The sequence below is a fragment of the Neolamprologus brichardi genome, chromosome 10 (assembly GCF_056152115.1).
Source record: "Neolamprologus brichardi isolate AB-2024 chromosome 10, ASM5615211v1, whole genome shotgun sequence".
NCBI lineage: Eukaryota > Metazoa > Chordata > Actinopteri > Cichliformes > Cichlidae > Neolamprologus > Neolamprologus brichardi.
The window spans coordinates 33,148,248-33,171,381 of NC_142113.1; the positions used below are offsets into that span (position 1 = coordinate 33,148,248).

At 45.7% G+C, this 23,134-nt stretch overlaps 1 protein-coding gene across 4 annotated transcripts; it reads right to left on the minus strand.

Moving 5' to 3' along the window:
* Positions 1-453: 453 nt before the first annotated feature.
* On the minus strand, positions 454-22,507 carry LOC102784778 (arrestin red cell). 4 transcript variants are annotated; one of them, XM_006785159.3, is made up of 17 exons: positions 22,262-22,507; positions 13,382-13,412; positions 11,798-11,858; positions 11,648-11,692; positions 10,676-10,773; positions 10,494-10,592; positions 9,374-9,433; positions 7,311-7,378; positions 6,867-7,002; positions 6,711-6,795; positions 6,555-6,627; positions 6,233-6,370; positions 6,068-6,151; positions 5,282-5,305; positions 4,971-5,047; positions 4,821-4,875; positions 454-4,396 (listed from the first exon to the last, which is right to left on the minus strand). In XM_006785159.3, the coding sequence occupies exons 1-17, from the start codon at positions 22,282-22,284 to the stop codon at positions 4,306-4,308; spliced, it is 1,248 nt and encodes a 415-aa protein (XP_006785222.1). In that variant the 5' UTR covers positions 22,285-22,507; the 3' UTR covers positions 454-4,305. The 4 variants fall into 4 exon arrangements, with proteins under 4 accessions (XP_006785222.1, XP_006785223.1, XP_006785225.1 ...); XM_006785160.3 differs by having other exon boundaries at positions 454-4,393; positions 22,262-22,506; XM_006785162.3 differs by lacking the exon at positions 5,282-5,305 and having other exon boundaries at positions 22,262-22,505.
* Positions 22,508-23,134: the final 627 nt, after the last annotated feature.

Below are 23,134 nucleotides of genomic sequence, written 5' to 3' on the forward strand. Positions count from 1 at the left end.
AAAAAGTAACTAACTATAATTAATTACTTTTTCAAAGTAACTTGCCCAACACTGCTGAGCATGCGCCTTGAGGCGACTGTTGGCTGGATTAGTTTCCCCGGTCTGAATGTTCACTTAAATGGCCCTCAAGATAAAACCAGTGTTCAGTCTTCATAAACCCATCATCGGTTTTTCTTCACAGTAAAGCCTGATGCTGACCAAGTGTTTTTGTAGTTCCTGTCATCTCTACAGAAAAAAAAAATTCAAATTTTGACCCAAGAATGTCATAAATTGTTCCAAACACACTTCGAGAATGTAACTGTAGCCTGTTTTGTTGTCTTGCTCCACTTTATTTGGTTGAAATCAGAAATGTGACTACCGCGTGTCTATTCAGAGATATAAATGTGATTGTTTGCCAACAAATAATTCACAGCTTCATCGTCGGAGATGAAAAAAACCGAAGCAGAGCCTGGATGTCTGTTAGTTCTTTTTACCTTTAATAAAAAGAAAACTAAAATAAAAATCTCAACATAAAAAATACATGGCGAAACAATAGACTCTTAAATGATTATGAGAATAATCATGGTCGCAATGATGATACAGTAGAATAATAAGAAGTCACCATAATAATAATAATAATAATAATAATCAGAAGCATAATAATCATAGATCTATCTGTTCTGGTGTCCGTTCCACCAGCAGAAATCACTTCCTGTTTTATAGACATTATGGTAAGCATCGCACAGGCCGGGGCGTGGCACTTGTCAAAATATTTTCACACTTAGCAAAGTTACCCCACATATGCACGACAAAATAAGGACAGAATCACAGCTCGTACGATTCACAGCACTGCTTGGAAACAAAATTTCAAACAAAGGAATTCAAATCATGCTCCGAGTCGGCTTCTTCATCTACGTCTTCTTTTAGGGTCACAGCTGTAACGTTTGACTGAGCTAAGGAAGGAGGGGGGGTGGGAAGGAGGGAAATTTGGCAGTTTTAAAATTGAACAAAACAGAAAGTTCAAGTTGTGAAACCCCGACAAACAATTTTAGGGAAAAATAAATGTTAACATTCGTCTTCGTCTTCTGAAATAAAACGTCTGCAGTTCCGCGGGGTTTTCGTCCAATGAAAGTGCAGTGCTCGTGTTCATCTGAAATGTTGATCTGTACGGGGATTTGGGGCCAAAAATCATTAACAAAATAACATTAATAATAACGATAATAAAGCCTAGAATAAAAGCAACAGATTTGGAAAGCTGGCATCTAAAACCTGAAGTCCTTCACATCGTGTCCGAGTTTGGATGGAGGGAAGAAAAGAGATCACTTAAATGGTTTGATGGTCTTGAGAGGGCAAGGCGGGATGTTGGTGAGGTGGATTTAGAACGGAAACACTGGTGCTGATTGGTTCATTTTGGCTGTTATGTTTCTCATGGCACCCTAAAGTTACTTCCTGTAAGTAAACGTGCTTTAAAAACTGTTTAAAAGCTTCCAAAATGAGCTAAAGTTTCAAAAGAACGTGAAGAAGAGCAGCATGGCTGCACTTTGGACCACAAGATGAAGCAGAGAGTCAATGTGCAGCTACTTTTAAGCTGCTCTCTGTCCGTCCCACCAGCAGAAATCACTTCCTGTTTTGTAGACATTATGGCAGACATACCGGGTACTCGCCAAAACACCTAAATCCAAACTCTGGACCAGATTTGAAATCAAGGTCCAGCAAAGACTCACAGCACTATCTCGTGGTACTACACAGCACAGCACTGCCTTTAGTTTCAGTTCATTTCTCTTCAACACGACTGCCCAGTGGTCTTTTTATGCATGTTTGTGTTGATGCTTTGGTCCATTTTGGACTATTTTAAACAACTTCAGCTTCTCAAGTTTATACATTTCCTTTGGCATCAACCTTTAAAAAAAAGTTTTATGGTTTCATTTTTAGATCATTATGTTTTGGTCACATATTGAGAATAAAGGTGTGAAAAACATTTCAAAGTGAATCAATACTGCTCATTACCATCTCTGCATTTTTATTCTTGGTCTCTATGAGAATCTAGCAAAGCAGCTTTGCGTGATTCACAGCTCTAAATAATCCTGATCTTGTACTGAGCTCTCACTTCCACTTTAAGAACACTTTCTTCTGATTGGCTGCCTCTGGTCAGAACATGAGATGGTTTCTGTGTCCTGAGATGATCATAATAGGGACATCTGCTCTGCGTGACATCATACAGATGTGAGTAGGAAAAACAAAAAAACTGAGCATTTGGCTGCAGGATTACGGATCATTGACCAATTGGTTATCAGAAACTTCAACCATGTTTAATACGAACATTCACAGGAAATAAGTCAAATTTGAACAGGTCAACATTAAAGTGAGTAAGTCTGTTCACCGTCATCAGCATCTTTCAATGTGTCAAACAAAACAATAGTGGGATTTAAGTAATCTGTGTTTGATGGTCTAGAAATAACTGAAACTGCCAAATCCCGGACAAACCCCCAAATATTGTATCATCACAGTACAAACTAAACAACAGTAAAGGCCACAGAAATATTTGTTACCAGATTGGAAATAATTCCAGAAAAGAAAATGGTGACATTAATTTAAAATGTATCTTTGCAATCTACACAATAAAATAAAGAAAAGCTCTCAACGATTAGAAATTATAAGAATATGTGGTTGTTTTATTTTATTAAAAAGTTAATATTAATTTTAAAGTTATATTTACTAAAAAAAAAATTTTAATGGTTTATCCCCTGAAACTAAAATGTAAGACCTGAACTTATATGAACTTAATTAGAGAAAAATAACACCACGCAGTGTTTCTAAACTGACACATCCCAAGTTTGCCCAAACGTTTTAAACCAACAATTTTTCTTTTTAAAAAAAGCTGAGTTCTTGTCAGTCACCAAAGTTCATAGATCATCGTGTTGGCAACAGTGAAGCCTTAAAGGCACAGCTTCCTGTGATGACCTAACTCTGAGGTAAAGCTTCATACTAACTTCATCTAAATGCTTGTTCAAAGTGAGTTTGGACCAGTGAGTGAAGACAACAAACCAAACAACGAGCACCAGAGTTTCCTTTCAATGAGCTGACAATGGCGAGTTAAACCGGCCGCACCGAGTCTCAGACCGTTTCTATTTTAACAAGCAACAGGAGAAACAGACTTTAGCATCAGTTTCATTGACTTTAACTGTAAATCTGGAAATGAAATAAACAGAAACAGATCAAAGAAAGGTAAAAAAAACCTATCCAGTGACTCGACCTCCAAATCCAGTCCAAAGTTCAAGGGGAAAAAAAAGATTCCAGTGTGACTAAACTCAAGAGTTTTCTTTATTTCCATCAGAGAAACTAAAACAACCCAGGATATAAATGAAGAATCGTGACTCTCAGTGATCAGGTCCCCTGTACCATCTCAGATTTATATGCTTTGTTTTTAGCTTCAATTTGTTCGCTGTCACATTGGTGCAATTACACGTCTTCATTCTCTTAACCAACAACAGTATTCAGACAACTACCAGCTTACTGTTGAGCTTTAACAGGATTAAATCCAAAATAAAGAGTTAAATTAGCTCCACTTACGGAGAGGGTGGATAAAGTTTTGGTTGTCGTCTTTTCATGTAATTTCTTAAAAAGCAGGATTGCAAAATGATCTCTGGGATTTGAATGAAGTGTCCGCACTGGAATGTTTTTTTTATTAAAAAAAGCCGACAGAACACGGTGAACGTTTCTGAACATGGACGACAGTTGGAGCAGGAGGAGAGCGGATGCTGGTGAAATCGAACTTCAGTCGCTTGTAAGACTTCTCTGAGTGTGTGTTTGTGTGCACATGTATTTCCTCTCGCTGCAGCCACCGCGAGAAAAACTATCTACAGGATTTACTCGAAGGAAAGCGGCGATCACCACCGAACAATTTTTTTTCCAAATATATATTCTGTTTGTACAGGACGGTGATCGTCGGGAAACATTCAAAAACAAAGCGGACGAACGCTGCTGATTCTTTAGCTTCCTGCTTTCTATCTCAAAGCCCCGCCCACGACGAGCAGCACAGGTTCCCATCCACAGTGCCAACATCTGTCCTGCAGCTGCTTAACATTTAGAATTTCTAGCAAAAAAGAGAAACGAGAGACAACAGATGGAGAAGACGGCGGAAAAATGCCAGAGGTGGCGTGACGAATGGCTGAAGCAAGAGAGGAAGAACACCACCCAGCCCCTCCGAGGCCTCCGTCCAAATATACCCTCATCCATCCCTGGGGAATGTGAACAGTGTGTGAGTGTGTGTGTGTGTGTGTGTGTGTTGTGGTTTTGAAGCGAGCATATGAAGGGGTTGGCGAGCTCCTAGCAGTCCTCGTCCTTGTCGTCCACAACACCTTTGAGCCGGAGGCGGGCGAAGTCCTCGAAGACGAAGTCATCGTCCTGCGAGATGCTGCTTGAAGGATGAAAAGGACGAGTTTTATTGTGAAAGGTTCCATAGAGCACCAACAGCACGTCACGTGTGAACTGAGCATGTGTGAAGTTTTCCACCTCACGCCGCTGCTGTAAACGGCTCCAGATGTTGCTGCTGACAGACGGTAGCTCCAACCCTTCAGCATTAATGATGCGCTCACAGATTCAAGACCCACTCGTCATGTCTCGCAGCAGAAACCGTTCACGTCCGTGGATTCATTTTACAGACGTGAACGGTTTCATTAGGATTTTTAGACTTTCGGGTATTGAACACCGACAGCTGCTGACAGTCAGCTCCACGTTATGGCGTGCTATAGTTCACACATGCTCAGTTTAATCAGTGACGTCATGTTAGTGCTGGTTGTCATGGTTTCTGTTTGTATGTAAAATAAAGCCTGGAAACTCACTTTGTGTCAAACTCTATCAAATTGGTGTCGATGGGCGGGTCAGTTTCTGGCACAGCTGAAACACACACACAAGCATGTCACACTGCCGTTTCCATGGAAACGGATGCTCAGTGCCATGGTGAATCCGCATACGAGGCTGCAGAGACTCACCTGACTGCGGGCGGGACGCCGGCGGCTCCGGAGGTTTAGGATGCATTAAGATGAAGGGCAGCTCCACCGACACGTCCCTGGAAAATAGGAAGCACGGCGTCATGACAGGAAACCCCGCCTCCTTCCTTTTTCCACCAACAGGTTAAAAAAGTCCTGATAAATCTGCCCGTTAAAGCCCCACAGCTGATAATTAACTCACTTCAGAGCAAACTGACTACTGAGTGACAACAACCGCCTAGAAACCCACGTTAACATTAAACACCAGGCTGTGGTTCCCCCACATGAACACTGAGGCTTTCAGTCCCATTTACCTCTCCAATAAGCCTCGCAGCAGCCTGCAGGGAGGGGGGAGGGCACACAGAAGAGGAGGGGGGAGAGGGGGACGGGGCGGAGCCACACAAAACGCCAAAAAACACAGAGAAGGGAGGTGAAATGAAAAGCAGGAGGCGACAGGTTCACAAAAACCTACAGTGGAAGCAAACACAGTGAGGAGCAACGACAGCAACGAGCCAACAGGGCGGAGCAGGAAGCAGGAAGTGGCGGCCGAGCTGCACCTGCAGCTCTTTCTGAATAAAACACCCGAAAAACGAGAAAATCGTCTTTAAACCAACCGTGAAAAAAAATGAAGAGATGCTCAAATTAGCTCCACCTCCAGCCGCCCTCAGTGAATATCACAAGTCATGTGACTTTAAAGTCCAATGGTGAGACAGACAGTAGATAAAGGACTACGGTCCTAGACAGATGCTGAGGGACTCATTAAGCTCTCACAGGCTTTTATTGTGAAAGGATGACTTTGTAAAGCCTCCCTCAGCTGCCTGGAGTCTGAGCTCAAGCTCTGTGCCGTGTTTGTTTTTGTACTTTAAGTCAAATATGATGCAGAGACTCGCTCCACACGTGTGGCGTTTCCATGTAAACGTGGACAAACGTCAGACCGTTGCGTAGGAAACGTTCTGGTGCAGCTCGGCCTCGGGCGTTTCACTGAGTGACGTCTGGCAGATAAAAACACCTCCAAACTTCACTGATGACAGCTACAGGAAACAGTGAGCTGGAGAGGACAGGAAGTGATGTCAGCAGAGTGTGTATGTGTGTTGCTGTACCCTCCACGGGACACCACCAGCTTGACTTTGACTCTGTAGGACACCAGGATCCCCAGGACCTCCTTGTTGGTGACGTCCTTCACACTGAAACACACACGGAGCACTGTGGTCACATGACCATGCAAACACACCTGTGTGTTACACCTGTGTGCGTTTGTGTTTTACATGGTGGATGAGGCCAGGTTGGTGTCTTCATGTTTGAGCTTCCCGTCCAGAGCGAGTCCTCTCTTCTCTCTGTTCTTGTCCAGTGTCGGGGTCAGAGTGTACACCTTGCAGAAGGTGGAGCTGGACGACACCTGGTCGCTGTGGAGACCAGACGCTGCTGTCAGTCAAACTGTTCAGGTAAACCCCGCCCCTCCACCAATCTCATTAAACAGAGTTAACCAGGCGAAACGATCTGAGCTGGTTTAAAACCACCTAACAATCACATTTTCATTAACACTGGTTTAAACCAGTTTAACCAGCATGCAGGGACAGGGACACTTACTCTGCCTCCAGCTGAGCCACTGGACATTTGTACTGGGCAGTGCTGAACAGGCAGATGTCGGCGTACTGACGCACTGCGGAAGACAAACAGAGGAGGCGTTACTTTGACAACATGGCGGCGAGCAGAGAAGCGCAGGAAGAGTTCAGAGATGCGTACCGGAGATCTTCACCCTCTTGACGGTCTTGGTGGAGTTGTTGGTGACGTGGACGTTGACGCTGATGGGCTCGCCGTGATAATACAGCTGCACACAGAACACCGTTATTAGCATAAAAACAAAGGGCTGGTTTGTGGGTATCGGGGCTGTTTGCGCACCTCTTTGTCCAGAGATGCCTCCAGGTGCAGGGACCTGTCGGACATCAGGAAGCTGCGGGTGGTCTCCACCATCGGCTGAGGACCGGGCTTCTCCGGAGCGTACTGAACCTTCCTGATCACCAGACGCACCGAGTTCCTGCAGACAGCACAAGCTTCAGCTCGGTGACTCCTCTGCCTCACAGTATGACAGACGAGCCTCTCTTGTCCTAAAGTAAACACTGAGTCTACATTTTACTGCCTCTGGTAGATTACTGTACTGTGAGTCTACAAAATAAAAGCCTGCTGGGGTACAGGCTGGCTTTAGACTGCAATGAAACACAGGAAAAGCTTTAAAGTTGACCTTTTATTTCCTGTTCCACTGGTGGATGTTCCACTCAGTTATTTCTACTCTGGTTTGAACTCCACGCAGCTCCTGAGTGAAGCTCGTAAATCGGCTGAACTCACCTCTTGTGAATCTTCTCTTCCATCGACTTGGCGCAGAAAGCTCTGATCTCAAAGTCAACACCACAGGCCTGCAGGAAGAGGAGAGGACAGCTCAGCGCCACCGTGTTTATAAAAACTCCTCAGCTGTGCTGACGCGCTGCGAGCCGTTTTATAAACAGACCGCTCGCTCTGTTTGAATCTGCGCCCGTCTCTCTCTCTCCGCTATGAGCGACGCTGGAACAGCTTCAGCTAAAAATCAACGCCGTGTTTATCGGCCTGTCTGAGGCGGTCGTTACGGTAAATCGTAGCCTGTCAGCGACGCTCCTCGCAGATAACCGACATCATCTGACTCCCCGTTTACAACCAAACATGTCAACGCTGGAAGAAGCTCCTGAACGTCAGGCTGTTAATCAGGAATGAAAAAGGTTTCAGGAAAGATGTGCACGTGTTCAGGCCTGAAGGACGCTCTGCAGGTCAGAACGCTGCATTTGTAGAAAGAAAAAAAGGCAGTGATGGGAACGGTTCCCTCACTGACAGGAAACAGGTTGTTTAGTTGACCGAGCGCTCACATCCACTGCTACGATGTTGATGACGACGCCTGTCGCTGTTTCAGGGCCTGACGCAGAAAATAAACAACTACAAACCAGGAAGTCTGCAGACGCACGCAAACTCGGCGACGCTTCAGAGTCGAACACGCAGCTGCAGAACGGAGGAGGGTTTGAATATTCATCTTTGTACGAGCTGAAGTAACCTGAGCGGAGCAGAGCTCAGCCTCACACCTGTCTCACAGTAAAAGCTGCATCATCACCTGTCAGACCACCAACACCAGCAGGACTCGAGTCAGCTGCAAAGGTTATGCTGCTGTTATAATAATAAGACACTATATTATTATTATTATTATTATTATTATTATTATTATTATTATTATTATGGATGTGTGCGACTGGTGGACCAATCACCGCTGTTGTCACTAGTTGTTTAATCTAACTGTTAAAATTTGTGTCCTAAATGTTATGCAGACATCTGCCACCAGGTGGCGCTTCATAAATCCTTTCATGTTAGCTTTTGTGGACTCTATTAGAACGAGATCACAAATCCCAGCAGCAGAGATGAGCTTCTCCAGAAGCTGGACGGGCTCTGAGTGGAGCCGGCTAAGGCTGTCGCCTGGGTCACGTGATCCCACTGCAGGAAGCTGGAGGAAGTGGAGGGAGGAAGGTCTGGGCTTTCCCACTTCAGGTAAGCAGAAGAAGAAAAAAAATGTCTGGAGGATTTATGATTTTGATAAATGTGGAACAGCGTGGATCACAGCTGTAACTTAAAATCTGAGTGTTTCAGTTTCAGACTAGTTGGTCAGTCTGAGTGTTTTTTCCTCGTTTCGCAGATAAGAAATGAGTTGCCAGGTTTAATAATTCAGTTTAAATTTCATCAAAAGGAATAAACCAGACTGTGGGGTTTAAGTCTGACTATTGTTAAACGTCTTTAAAATCTATTTAAACCTCCTCTGAACGTGACGTGGGCATCCACCCGTCTGCTGACCTGCTGTGGAGGAACCAGATGGGTGCAGCAGTTACTGGTTGTGCTGATGTAGCGTACTGGGACGTGCGTGGCTCGCCGTCCGATCCAGAGAGCCCGCTCTGCTCCGACCCGGGCGTGAGCATTGTCCTGCTGAAACAGCTGCAGGGTGGGGCGCTGAATGCGACGTGAACAGGGCGGAGACCCTCCGTCAGATCAGAGATGGTGCTCCAGCTCTGAGATCATTTACTGGACCTGAAAACTTCTCGTCCTTCAGTTTCAGACTGAACTCGTTGTTAAAGCATCGAGTTAACGATCAGGAGGCGGTGCTTTCAGCTGCTCCCTGAACTCACAGCGGATGAATGGCACAGATTTTCCACCGGATGCCCTTCCTGACGTAACCCTCGCATTCACTATGTGGCCCCCTGAGGCCGGCCTGTGAATCCCCTCGGGCAGGCGGGTTTGGGCGGACCCAAACAGAGACTTACATTTCAAACTGAGGTGTGACGTTTGGGAACAGCTAATTTACGACATCCGTGCTCTGCCGTTTCACAGCTGGGGGGTTCGGTTACCTTGCCGGTGTCCTCGGGTCCGGGCTGTAGAGTGACTGAGCAGGGCAGATTCTGAGGAATCTGGAAAACAAGAAGAAGAACGAGAACGTCAGAATCAGTTTGTTCATTCGTTGTTTCCACATCACAAACTCAACAGAGCCCGTTTTTATGAAGCTTCCCACAGAGCGCCGACCTTTAACCTCCCAGCAGCCCTGGCTCAGCTCGACTCTCGTAAAGAATCCGAGGCTCCCATAAAGCTCAGATATTTTCTCAGACGTGCTTTATCGAGTAAAATAATCTGTGCACATAAGAGTAAACGCCACAGGTTTGAGACCTGCAGGACGTCCTCCTGCTGAGCAGATGTGATAAATTTAACCCCTTTCAACCAAAAAGTTCCAGGAAGGTAAAAAAGTGCAATTAAACTTCCACCGTATGTGAAGGAGGAGGAAGCCAGAACAAATGAGTGACTTCCTGAGTTCCTCAAAGGGTTCTTGATCTTACAGGGAACTGCGCTGCGATGGAAACGCCCTTCAGTGTGTCACTTCTAGTCTAACAGGAAGTCAAAGTCTCATTTCTTCCTCATTTGCATCTCCTTGTTTATTTCAGGAAGCTGGCGATCAGCAAACATCACGAGACACGTCTGACGCTCGTCCTGATATTGACGGCGGGCTGAAGCAGCCCGAGGAAAGAGCCGCCAGACGAGGTCAGCGGGCTATAAATGATCTGCTTTTTCAGGCCACAGCAGACGGCGTTCAGACACTAATGGATGCTGGGTAAACACGGGCTAATGAACTGATGACAAAGATCAATATGCTCATTGTTAAATGTTTACATCGAGGCCCTGAGCTCCCACCTGGTTACACAGCTCCGTTCTTCTTCTTACATATTTTATATATGTTGCACACGTGCAGAAAGCTTCGACGCGCCGTACACAACTCCCTCAACCTACAGCTGCAGTTCCTCTAATCACCAGCAGGGGCTGCAGCAGTGAGTCAGTGCCCACAGACTCACATGGAGCGTATTTCACTTCAAACACCATATAAAGACGCGGCGTCTGAGCTAAAAATAAAACCACGGTGGCGTCTGTGAAGCTTCACCACGAGCTCCACAGACGGAGCCCCGAGGAGGAGCAGGGACTCACGGTGAAGTAGAAGGGGTGTGCGTGCTGGCCGAGCTTCTTCAGCAGCCTCTCCTGCAGCCGGCTGTTGGGTTTCCGCTCCTCGGGCACCGGAGGGAAGGCCTGACGAGAGAGAGACGACAGTGAGAACAGCCGATCTTTAAAAGTACTCAACTTTCTGCTCGGGCGGAGCTGATGAAGCTCACCTGGAAGGTGGAGATGTAGAGATCCTTCCGGAAGGACAGACCGAGCACGTCCAGGTCCTCGCGTCCATATCGGAACGCACAGGTCAGCGTGACGAAGACTGTGGGGAGGAAGAAGAGGCTGTTTGCAGCTTATCTGAATGAGTCATTCATTAAAATCAACAATAAAACATTAAAACTGTTAAAAATCATCGATGCAGATAAACAGCGTCGTTACACCAGTGAAATGAGTCCATGCATCATCAGAATAATAACCTTACAGCTCATCTCTGACACAGAGATGAAGCTCCTCCCCCTTTGAGGCATCATGCTTTTGATTGGCTGCCCTTTGCAACTGAACAACAGCACTTCTGACATCTCACTGTGACATCACGCAGGTCCACGAGTGTAAGAGGCTGTGATAAACTGGTTGTTTAGAGCTCACAGTGATTATCTGCCACCAGTGACGATACGACAGGAGACGCAGGAGAAGAGCTGAGCTGCTTTCTGGGTTTGTTGGCTGATGTTTGTGTAGCAACATTAAAAACAACGTTCAGGCAAACAGTCATTTATCTGTTTTTCCAACTCTTGACATACAGTCAGAGGTACAGAAACTGCTCATTATGTAAACAAAGGTCATTTTGTCTGTTTTGTATTCAACATTTGTGAAACAGCTGTTTAACAGTAAACAGACAGAAACGAGACGTTTGTGTCTTTAATAAATGAACTCGCTGAGAAATAAACAGGAAGTCATTAATCAAAGGCTTCAGCTCTGAACAGAAAGGTCAGCAGGAAGTTGATGAAACAACACGGGCTCAAGGATTTTACTCTCGTTTATTTACACACGGCAACAAGTCAAAGTCGCTGAACCGTTGGCTTCAGCACACTCTGCCACATGATTGGCTGATGAGACATTTGCTTTATAGACTTCACGTTTAGATCTTGCAGTAAAGTCTCAGCGTGTTCCTGTACATGTGTGCAGGTGTTCTCGCCTACCTTTCCTGTCCTTCAGGTACTCTGGGTCGACCAGGATCACGCCATCTGTTGGCAGGAAGGAAGACAAACAGTCCTGTAAATATAGGACTGCACCTCAGCAGCCGTGCTCCCTAAAAACTCCAAAACAAACACAAACGAGTCCAGACTCACCGACTGGGTCCACGTGGTCCAGGTGGTCCACAAAGTCTCGCTTTCCCAAGTAAACTGTCAACTGCACAGACCAATCACAGGATTAGTTTATTTAATCCAGATGTGTGATCACAACAGCTAAGTGAAAACTGCATAAATCCTACTGGAATAACAACTTCTTCTCTTCCTGATCCCCACACAAAGATCTCCAGTTCTGTGCTCACGTTTGCAGACGATGTGCTGTTATATGTTTTAATTATTTATTTAGAAACTGCTGGTCTCTGTATTGTTTCCCGAGTACAACAATGGAAGGTTTTTGGTTTGGAGTACAAAGGCGGTCACTGGCTACAGCATCCAACCTTCCAGAGAGCTGCTGCAGGACGGTGTAAAAACACCTCCCACAGGTGGAGACCAGTCTCAGGAGTGTTAACGTGTTTAAACAGGTGATGGGGTTTATTTCTCGGCCAACCTGGAAGTTAGCGACCCCAAAGCAACAAGTCCGGGAGAAGGGACGCTCTCATACTGTGTAGTATGGTGATATTTTGTTTGTAATAATGTATGGATACAGGGACAGCAGAAATTGATATTTTGTTACAAAAAGGTTTTTGTGCTCTGACTTCAGAGCATGTTGATCCTTTTTCTGAGCAAGAATCCTGACATTCCTTCACTGTCCAAATGTGTTTCACTCGTTTTTGGCAGCAATAAACATGACAGTTTACTTATTTTAATTTAAGACATGTTTTATTTTAATGAAGTTTAAAACTTTTTGATTTCATGTAAAATTCTATTTTGTTTTAATTTACTTTCAAATTCTTCAGTTGCTGAAGGGGCTGCATAGTTTTCATAAACTGCATAGTTCAGAATAGCTATAATTGTACCAGATGGTTGATTCAGTTAAGTTGGACTAGACTGTAATACAAACCGTTCAGTTTGTCAACAATCAAACTGAAATGAGAGAAAGACTGAGTGTGAGACTTTGATATTAGAGAAAATGAATATTGATAAAGTTTACCTTTATGTACAGAATCTGAATATCGCAAAATATTTTTAAAAATTGCAATAATATCGTATCGTGGGATGTATGGTGATTCCCACCTATCTAATCTACGTCCTAAAAGAACACAATCTGCTAACAACATGCAGCGTGTGAGCTCATGTTAAACTTCCATCGACACTCATGTCAGAGAAGGAAGTTTTAAAAAAAGAAACATGTAACTATATCAAAAGAGTAAAGCAGGATCTGAGCGAGTGTTTAACCACACTGGACCAAACATTCTTACAGGGAGTGAATTTAGAGGCAACAGTAAAGGAACGACTGCATAACACTGAATACGACGTCCCAGTTTACTATCTGACTTCACTGTGGAGCTGCTCTGCCTGCTTCATCTTGTTTGCTCCCTCTGGCAGTTCGTTTCTCTGATCTCACGTTTGTATGTTTGCTTTTCATCCCCGATTCTATGATTGTGTTTTTACTCTGGTGTTCGAGATGCTGTGATCTGAAGGGTCAGTATGAACACAGCTTCATGTTTGAGGAGGCAGAGGGAGACGAGTGGTTTCTAATGCTTCCTCAGTGTCAGATGTTGCAGAACAAACTCGTGGACTCACCTTACAGTTGGGGCTCGACTTCTTGAAAACTCTGAGAGGTTTGGGAAGAGGAGACAGAGAGGAGGAAAGAAAGAGAAGGTTAGCTCGTTTGTTCTGGCTGAATCCTGTCGCTAAACGAAGAGCGCTGCGGTGGATTCAAACAGGTTTTCAGACCTGCTGCAGCTCATCGAGAGCGTGTGGGTGAGACGATTCTGTGAAAAATAACCCGAGGAAGTGTGGCAGCTTCCTGCTGTGTCGAAATAAACAGTGGCCTTGTTTGAAACCGATGGTTGGGGGTGGGGGGAAGTGGTTTTGATGAAAAACAGTGTACATGACCTAGGGTTATTATGGGATGTCACCGCACTGCTTTACCAGGGAAACAGGTGGATGTTAACCAACACGATCACTTAAACTACTCGAGTCCAGGTCTGCACGATGCCACTGAAACTTTTACAAACCTTTGAACCAGCAGAAACACGCCGCAGCAGAAACACGCCGCAGCAGAAACACGCCGCAGCAGAAACACGCCGCAGCAGAAACACGCCGCAGCAGAAACACGCCGCAGCTGAACACACGACACCAGGACTGAGTCCAGACCTTTCTATACGAGCCGCAGCTCAATGCACTGCAACAGCAGAGTGAGGCTTTAGCGTGGCTGCAGTTTCACTGCCAGAACACAAGGTGGCAGCGCACTGCCCATTTCCCAACTGATATAAAAAAAAAGTGGTGGAAGAGAGAAGAGAATCTCCCAAAATCGGTCCCAGGCGCAGCTCGGACCCACGAGTTTGATGTCAATAAACCAGAGTAAACATTAGCCCGTCTTCGATCAACACTACTGGCTGTGTCTGGTTGTCGTCACAGCATTGGGTTTCAAAGATGGTGCTTTTGATTTTCGTGAACCTGATGCTCACTGAGTGAGGCTACTTACCAGCCAATTGGTGGCCTGCAGTCTGATGACATCACATTTTACCACCTGCTCAGATCGCTAAAAAAGTAGCGATCTATGACCTAATGGAAAACCCTGAAAGTTGTGGCGAACCGCGACTTTTTTGACAACAACCTGCAGAGAGAGCACAGATGGACTAAACAGTTTGTGACCGCGGTCTTCGTTCTGCTCGGCAAACACAAACCGCAGCAGCACCAAAGTTTAACCTCGGACAATGACGAAAGTGCCAAAAGCATCCTGCTCACAGTGATGAAGCTCCACCCACTCTGGTGTCCTCCCACAGTGCAAACCAGAAATGCCACACCCCGTGTGTTACGCTGCTTTAATGCTGCTGAAAAAGGACGCCGCTGCAGTTCCTTTAATGTCCACTTGAGGCTCCAGAACTCGGTCAGACCCCACAATGTCTTAAAATCTCTAACTTTTCATTTTCTCCATCATAACAACTGCAGGTAAATGTTTTTAGACTCATTTTTTTTTAACTGCATCCAGTTTGTAAATTAGGGGCGTGGCCTCTGTGGCTGATGGCCGTTTGGAGTCTTTTCAGTCTAGTCATGTGATGAAAAACCACCACAGGTGCCGACACACCTTGGAAAGCTGAACTCATTTTAAGGCCTGGAAAACCAAACATGACCACAGTCCAGCAGCTGTGTGAGGAAGCGCCAAGGCTCTCAGCATCTGTATGAAACGATCACTTCCTCCAGGCCCTCGCCACCTCAGACACTATCCTCTGCCAGGACGAGGCGCTGCTGTCCTGCTTCCTGTCACAGCCGCCGATGCTTTCCACACTCGGGTTAAATTTAGATCACTTCAAAGCATGAATTAAAACTGATTTACAGGTTTCTGCGGCTCTTTTTTGGCGCTCGAGGCTTATTTACGACTGTGGTGTTTTTTAATCTGCAGCTTTGAATCCAAAGAGAACAAAAACACGTCGTAATGAGCTGCAGACATGAACCGCACGCACGGCTCAGCTCCACGCCTCTTCAGGCCACGCCGTTCCAGATCTGCTTCCTAATTAGGGCCGATAACAGCAATCATTTTCTTTATTGATTACCCTCAAACACCACAGCAGAGGATGGTCACAGCTTCTCAAAGCCAGACCGACTGATGTCAGACTAATAATCCAGAAACTGTTTTATTTAACAGAGTTGAAGAAAACGTTTAAAATGTTTATGAATAAATTAGAGTCGCTGTGGTCATTTTGCTCATTCATGCACAGAAAGTTATCGCAGGTCAGAGACATCAGCTGTTTCTGCGAGATTCACTAATTGAGACTGTTTACTAATCGTAGCCTAAACCTGGTGATTGATGCATTTCTTTCTTTATATTTACACAAACCTGCTGAACATGAAGCTCGACCGCTCAGAACAAAACGGTCCAAGTCGGTCGCTCTTTCAGGCCAGAATCAACTAATTATTCTACACTTCAAACAGGAAACAGGTGGAACCAAGGCAAACAACACGGCTCCACGGTGCAGCGGCTCACACGTCCACCTGTGTCGGCACCTCGGCACATCCAGCCCAAAGAAATCTGATTTCATTTTCAGGAACGACGACTCGACGAGACGCAGACGCTGCAGAGGAAGAGGCAGACATGTCAGGGTGTGATGACTATAATGGACCTGCATCCGGACACGTGTTTCCTGCTCCCATTGGTGAATGTTGGTGGCCACAGTCCCCAATAATGAGGTCAGTGTGTAGAAGCACAACAAAACAAGACTAAAGTGTGCGTTTGTCGTGCCGCTGCACACACGACTGTCTAAAGACACGGATGGTTTTTGGACTGCTGACGAGTCTAAGTTGTCACATCTGCTGCTTCTTATTAATAAAGTTATTTTGTTCAGTCAGATATGAAATCAATGAAGACGTTTTGTTTCTTTTCAGGAGCATTTTTGTGAAAACAAACTAAAAGCAGGAGGAACACGCCGGAGCTAAGTGGGTCACCCTCCATCCCAATTATCTGAGAGCACGTTTCCAAACTTTGTGCCAACACCAGTTATCAGCACCTTGCAGAGAGGCCCACAGGGCTGCCAGATCACACCACAATGATGGCAGCAGCCTGCCAGCGCCTCTCGAACCATTACGAATCACAGCAGCTCGGCTGGAGCTCATCGACTTATTTTAGCTGCTGCTAATTTCAGCTCGCTGCCGTTACCTTTGATTCCACCTTAAACTCTGAGTTTGTGTGTCAGCTGAAGCACACAGTGGACCTCTGGGACCACGGCACCTTTCAGCGCCATGGCCGCTCATTGCTCGCCCATCAGCGAGTTATCAGAATTGGATAACTTGTAAGACCCTGCATCATTCTTTCTTCTAATTGGTCAGCTTCGGGAAGCCTGCTGAGGAGCAGATGGTGGGCTTGTGGTTTGACTGTGTTATGGAGCCGTATTTTAACTAGGAGGAGAAACTCGCTCGAGTCCTCGCACTGATGAACGCCACAGGACGAAGCCGTAAACGTCCCTCTGAGCTGCTAACCTTAACGAACAGCAGGCCTGTTTTGTTCTCGACTCCAACGTTAAATCTGAGGTGATGAAGGGCCCTGCTGCGCAGATATAAACACGTCTGGTCCTGAAATGCTTCCTGGACTGACGACGTTACAGCGACGGTGTTTGTGTCCAGGCTGAGCAGAAACACTCGTCCATCATGGAGTCGGGCTTCAGCTGAGCGACGCTGCATTTTTATTCTGTGCTCTTCATCATTTAGGCACCTTCATATTATTTATTATTCTTGCAGTCAGTGGGAATGGTTACATTCTGGAAGACATGTTGGTTTCATTTCAAACTGCTGGTTCTTATTGTGGCTGAACGAGGCAAAGGGAACCTCTGTGGCTCGTTTCCATGTTTTTATTCTGGGACCAGAGCAGTTTTACATGAGTCACCGTTCAGAAATAATCCTTCCTCTTACTCTGAGCCGCTGCAGTCCCTTTACTTCACCCTCCAACAAGCTTTCATCTGACTGGTTAACTTCTGGAAGCCAGCTGAGGGGCAAACAACCCCCTTCCTCCTGGCTCCAAGCATAAACAGATGCTTTGGACAGTGGGTGGGGCTTCTGTGCTTCTCTGTGACATCATACAGATCCCAGAGTAGAAAAAAATCAAACTGTGTTTAGCGTGCTGCAGACACCGAGCTCGTGTTTAATCTGAACAGGAAATAAAAAAACTCACTTTTGGTGTGATTAATAAATCAGGAGGGTGAGGGGCACGTATGAACACTCAGATGTTTCAGCAAAGCTTCAAACCCATCAGTGAGACTTCCTGTGGCCCCAAAACTCAAACACTCTGATTTGTATTTGTGTCAGAAACAGAGAGAAGCAGCAGCGGATGATAAGACGACGTGAGGCTGAAGCTGGCGGCGAGGGAAAGAGATCCCGTAAACAGGAGAACGCTGCAGCGAGCAGGTCTGCAGGGACGGCGCTCGCTCAGACAGCTGACGTGAAGCTTCATGTCTGAACATGAACTGTTGCCATGTGACAACGGGATCGTGTTACCCAGCTGCTGGTGTTAAAAACATTTCAGATGATTTGAAGAGTCTGAGTGCAGATTTTCTTCTTAATTGTTTGTAACCGGAGAACACTCGGAGCTTCAGAACGGCTCCGTGCACCGAGCTGCGAGTCTGCAGCCATGAATCCTACATCTTCATCTGATGATCTCCAGCATGGCGCTGCACCATGCTGGAGGAGGCTCAGCATCAGCAGAGAGCTCCTGGGATGGGAAAGGACTGCAAACCAAATTGAGCAGCTTTAAAAAGCTCCACAAATTCAAATTCATGCTCCATAATTTAGGCGACTTTTTTAAATCGCGAGCATGAACTCAGCCGCTGCAGCACCTGTACAAGCAGGTGGAGGACAGGAAGCAGGTCGGACCGCAACACGAGGAAACCGGGTTTCCTCTCGGTCACAGTTGAGTGAGCGGCGGCGTCTCGTGCAGTGCTGTTTATTAGCCAAACACTGAGAGCAGCAGGAGCGTGATGCTCGCTGCGTTTCACACTCTGACAAAACTTCCTCATGTTTGCCGGACGCCACCGTCGCTGCACTTCCTCTGCAGCGCCTGCCGCCCACAGACACTCGTGTTTCAGGGCCGCCTGCCTTCACATGCATGCTACCTTCCTCTGGATTTACACCCAACAAACACAGTTTAGTGGCAGCAGAAATAATCCCAGGAACAAAGCGCACGAGCAGGCTCTTATTGTGGCAGTTCAGCCCGCCCTTCCTGTCAGGCCGATGCCTTCAGTCTGTAACGATGAAGCTGCAGATAAGCAGGAGTCGGACTGGTCCGACCACCGGAGCAACGAAACAGGCTGAAAGTTACATTTGAAACTCTGCAGCTGAGCGAAGAACCAGGAAGTTTATTCTGCAAGAGTCAAACTCGACGTTCATCTTCAGGCTGTTTTCTTCCTCTTTCAAACTGCTGATTCAGATTAAATGATTAAACTGTGGGCGCTTTTGCAACTGTTTTCATTAGTAATCAGCCAATTAGTCGAACAACTGCTCCTAGAAAAACTCAAATGAGTGCAGAATGAGGGAGAAAAGTGATGAAAGGGAGGCTGAGGCTGGTGTTAAACTACAGACACACAAACGCCAACACAACAAACCGTCTGTGTCATTTTCTGAGAGTCAGATTTGATGTTTTTGTCAAAAAATATTCAACAATAAAGTGAATATCTGAGCTTTGTGTTGAGGATTCATTTAAATGTCCTGATGCAGCATCAGTTACTCCTGTTACTACAGCAGGAAAAAGTACTGCAGTATCTGCTGTTTGCATCCCTCAGCGCTCAATCAGCTCTGCAGCTAACAGTTACTTTTATCATCAAATTCATGTTTATGTGACACAAGAATCATTTTATTGTTTATAAAATGAATTAAAAATTTATCATTTGGACACTAAAGCCTGAAACAGTCACAGCTTATTTTTCTTCATTACTTCTAAAAAAACCCAACTTTTATTCTGATTAATCTGAAATCGATCAGCGTCGCTCCGATGTTGGAGCTTTAGGCCGCAGGAAGAATGAATAAATAAATATTACAATTATGTCTCCCATTAAATATTTACGCCTGGAGAAAGAAGCAGAGCTTTAAAAAGCCATATGGGATGTAAGCGTTACAGCTATTCTTCATTTCCTGATATTTCTGATCAGCTTTTATCATTGGCAGCTCAAAATGGACTTTTTGGTCCTTTTTAACATTTACCCTGAAAACATTGGTGTATTTAGCGGCGCTCTGAACGAACCAACTTTGAGGTCACATGTTAAAGCTTCACACAGTCTGACGCCCTGAGTAAGAAACCTGCGGCTCGTGTATACATTAGTTGGTTTTGAATTCGATTTCTGGCCGTATGAACATCTCCAGCTGACGTACGACATTTCACACCTGGTCGGTGTTTCGTACGTTTGTACAAATTAAAAGCAGGCTGAAGAACAGGAAGTGCATCACTGTTTGTTTCCAGCTAAAAATAACACAACCACTTTTTTTTTTTTTCAAAAAGAAATGATTTGCTTGCATTTGCATGCAGAGCAAACACACACTGCTACTTTCATCTGTGTGTCTGCAGCATGAGGAGGGTCAGGGCTGGGTCAGCCATGTTTGATACTAATAAAAACAACAACCAGACATGAATAATAATAATTAGAAGTTTGAGCTGTGACAAGAATTCCAGATATCTAAACTTCACGTTGAGCACAAAGACAGCTGCAGCTTTGAGAGCACGCCAACCTGTTTACACACAAAATGTGGCAACAAGGGACAAAGTCAGTGTCATTTGTTGATCTGCAGGAGCCACCAGACTCCTCTTACAAAACCAGCGACTCTTACATGAAAACAGGGTCGAGTTTATGCAACGCACCATTTCCGACATGACTAAATACATTAGGAACACCAAAGTCATGCAGCAGCAAGAAGCAAGCAGCCGAGCGAGCTGTAAACAAGCCGCTCACGTGTTTTGTGACATAAAATTGCTGTTTTTGTGAATGAGTCTGGTAAAGCGTGACGGCTTCACGTCCCTGACACAGGTGATGAAGATGATCTCAATACAACAGCCAATTAAAACGGATTCTTTTAGCTGTGCAAAGCCTGACACGGTAAACAACTGGAAGCAAAGCGTGAAACATCAGTTTCTCTGAAGGAGAGGCCGTTCTGTCTTTAATGTAACACACAGACAAAATATCAGGATGTGATTGGTTCTAGCTGGGCTCGCCGCTACACCTCGCAGCCACACTTACTAATCTAGTCGTACAAAACTCGAGGAGAGAAGCTTCACAGCTGTCAGTACAAAAGGTGAAAGGTCAAAGAGAAAAACTTTCCACTGCTGGCTGGTGTTTTGCAAACAGTCAAAGTGCCACAGAGCCACTCGACGTGCAGCTTCGATGTATAATCTGTTAACAGCAGCTCGAGCGTGAATGTCAGTGAGAGCTTTTCTTCAACAGCTATGACGTTGGTCTTTCCTCCTGCCCGTTTCCTCTCCTCCCAGTTTTCCACCTGCTTCCTAACAGGAAGTAACTGGCAGGAAAGAAAGTTAAGTTGCAAGTGGAATGGGCTGGCTGACTCGCCCCCCTCCAGTTAGAGGAAAATCCATCAAAAACAGCGGCGATGATCAGCATTTTATAGCAAAAAGCTGCTACACATGAGGAAACAGATCATTTGCGTGTGCATGAAAGCTGTACATCCAACAAACCTCGACCTCACACAGGAGAAACAGGCAGGATGTGGATGTAAACAGCCTGAAGCAGTCAGCACTTTAATGTCATTTTCAGCAGCTTACATGTGCTGGAGTAAAGGGAAGAGCTGACTTTAAAGGCCCTGTGTTCCTGTCACATTACAACAGGACGGGATCTGATGAGCTGCACAAAAACACAACAGTTATTCCTCATCATTAGTCTTATTTTTGTGTGTTGGATTAATGCAGTTAAGCCCTCTGGGTCTCTTCTGTTAGTCGGAGTCTGCAGAAGAAGGAATAAAGGCGAAAACACGGGAAGGAGCGCTGATCCACAGCAGTGCTAACCCAATTAACTGGGGGTGTAAACACACAAAAAGGGAAGGGGGGCATCCTGAGCTTCATAGAAACCACAATCACTTTGTGTCGTTGTGCTGTGCCTACACACCGAGCAGATCGGCCCGAAACAGGAACCAGAACTCACAAATGTCCGAAAACGAAACCTCCACCCTCTTTAAAACACATTTACAGCTAACTGGCATGAACCTGCGGTACCAGAAACCCGAAATAAGCCCGTGATGGAGGTAAGCGAACCTAAATAGCCCACCAATACGCTCCTTCGTACCAAATTCCATTCAAAAACACTTCATTTTAACATTTCGCCCCTGGTTAACGAGGATAAACAACACTCTAATATTTCACGTTTCATAAAAGCTGACTGTAAACATAGGAACTGAATCGAACAAGAAAAACCTCCATAATTTAAACAAATCTCGAGTTAAAATGCTGTTTTTCGGGTTACATGTCGATACCGCCCACTAAGGTTTCAGCGGTCTTTTACTGGACAAACACCGTGGGAATTCCTCTTTAAAACACCCAAATGTGGTGTAGAATTACACGAATATGGTGCCGATTTTTTTTCTTTGTGCTAGATTAAGCGGTGGGCATTAACAGTTGATTATTTTTGGTGTGCTTTTCAGTCAAACGGAAACGTTAGCGGGATGTTGAAAATTGACAGATTTCTGAGCGGACGCTGGAACGCCGTCCCTTCCACCACAGCCGCGGATAGCTAACCCCACCCTGCTGTGCTAACTTCGCCTCCTGCGAACGAGGTCATCGCTCTCAGAGCTCCGGACCAGAACCAGAGGGCTCGCTCGCTGGTCTCGGCCCGGGTCTAGCTAATTAAGCGGGTAAATCTATGATGCTCGGGCTGAGAGGAGAAACTCCTCCGCCTGGGCCACTAGCACGGCTGCTAGCGAAGTGCGTGAGAACCGACGCTAACCCGCAGCTAGCCGTTTATAGCCTAGCCGTCCTACCTGGTGCCCGCCTTGTCCCCCATCTCCTCTGCAGGCGGACGGCAGGAAGATCCCAACAAAATGAGGCCGGACTCGTAGGTGTCTTGACTTTAAAACGGAGGCTTTTCTTCAGGCTGTTCCCCTCACATCGGCGCACAGAGAACTAGTTAGTATGGTAATTTGATTTAGCGCCGCCTCGGCTCTCCACTGGCTTCCGCAAAGGCAGCAGCTCCCCCTCCCCTCTGCGTGTTTGTCCGCGCTCTGCTGTCTCTGTGAGGACCCGCTGCGAAATGAAACAGCAGCGGGCTAATCCAGCTGCTTTACAGGCTGACCGAGGGTTTACTGCTGCTTCAAGGTCCATTCATAGTTTGGCATAAATGATTCCTAAACTGCGGTGCAGCGCAGACATTCTGCTACCACCGGCCGTTCAATGGTAAACAGAGCAGGAGCTGATTCACATTAAACAGCCTGACATGTTTAAGGTTCACCGCAATCCAGGGCCGTATTACCCACAAGGCTTCAGGTTTCCCCGACCCTCAGGAGCCCCCAGGAGTCCTCCACATTATGAAGCAATACAGAAATCAGGGAGTTGCTGATCTTTACTGTAGCTGATGTTTTTTCCCCCAATAACACACCAGGAAACACAGTACGACAAAAGTACAAAACAGACGTATTTTTTTTATTTAAAAAAGATACAAAACAAGTAGCGGAGCCCAAAAACTCCGAATGACTTTTTCCCATAGACGTCTACATGATCACCAACCACATGGTTTTAACTTGTCCGTCATTTGAGACGTGATGTCCTTACAGACTGGTCTGCAACCGTTTGGCAACCGCTGGTTCGGTCGTGAGAGAAAAGTGTGTTCCCCAACTCGTCAGCGATTGCTTTGGTTG

Coding starts and splice junctions, on each gene's coding strand:
- LOC102784778 (XM_006785159.3), bottom strand. CDS start 22,284: ATGGGGGACAAGGCGGGCACCAG. Junction 6,796..6,866: donor AGGCATCTCTGGACAAAGAG/GTGCGCAAACAG, acceptor TTCTGTGTGCAG/CTGTATTATCACGGCGAGCC. Junction 5,048..5,281: donor CTGCGAGGCTTATTGGAGAG/GTAAATGGGACT, acceptor CCTATTTTCCAG/GGACGTGTCGGTGGAGCTGC.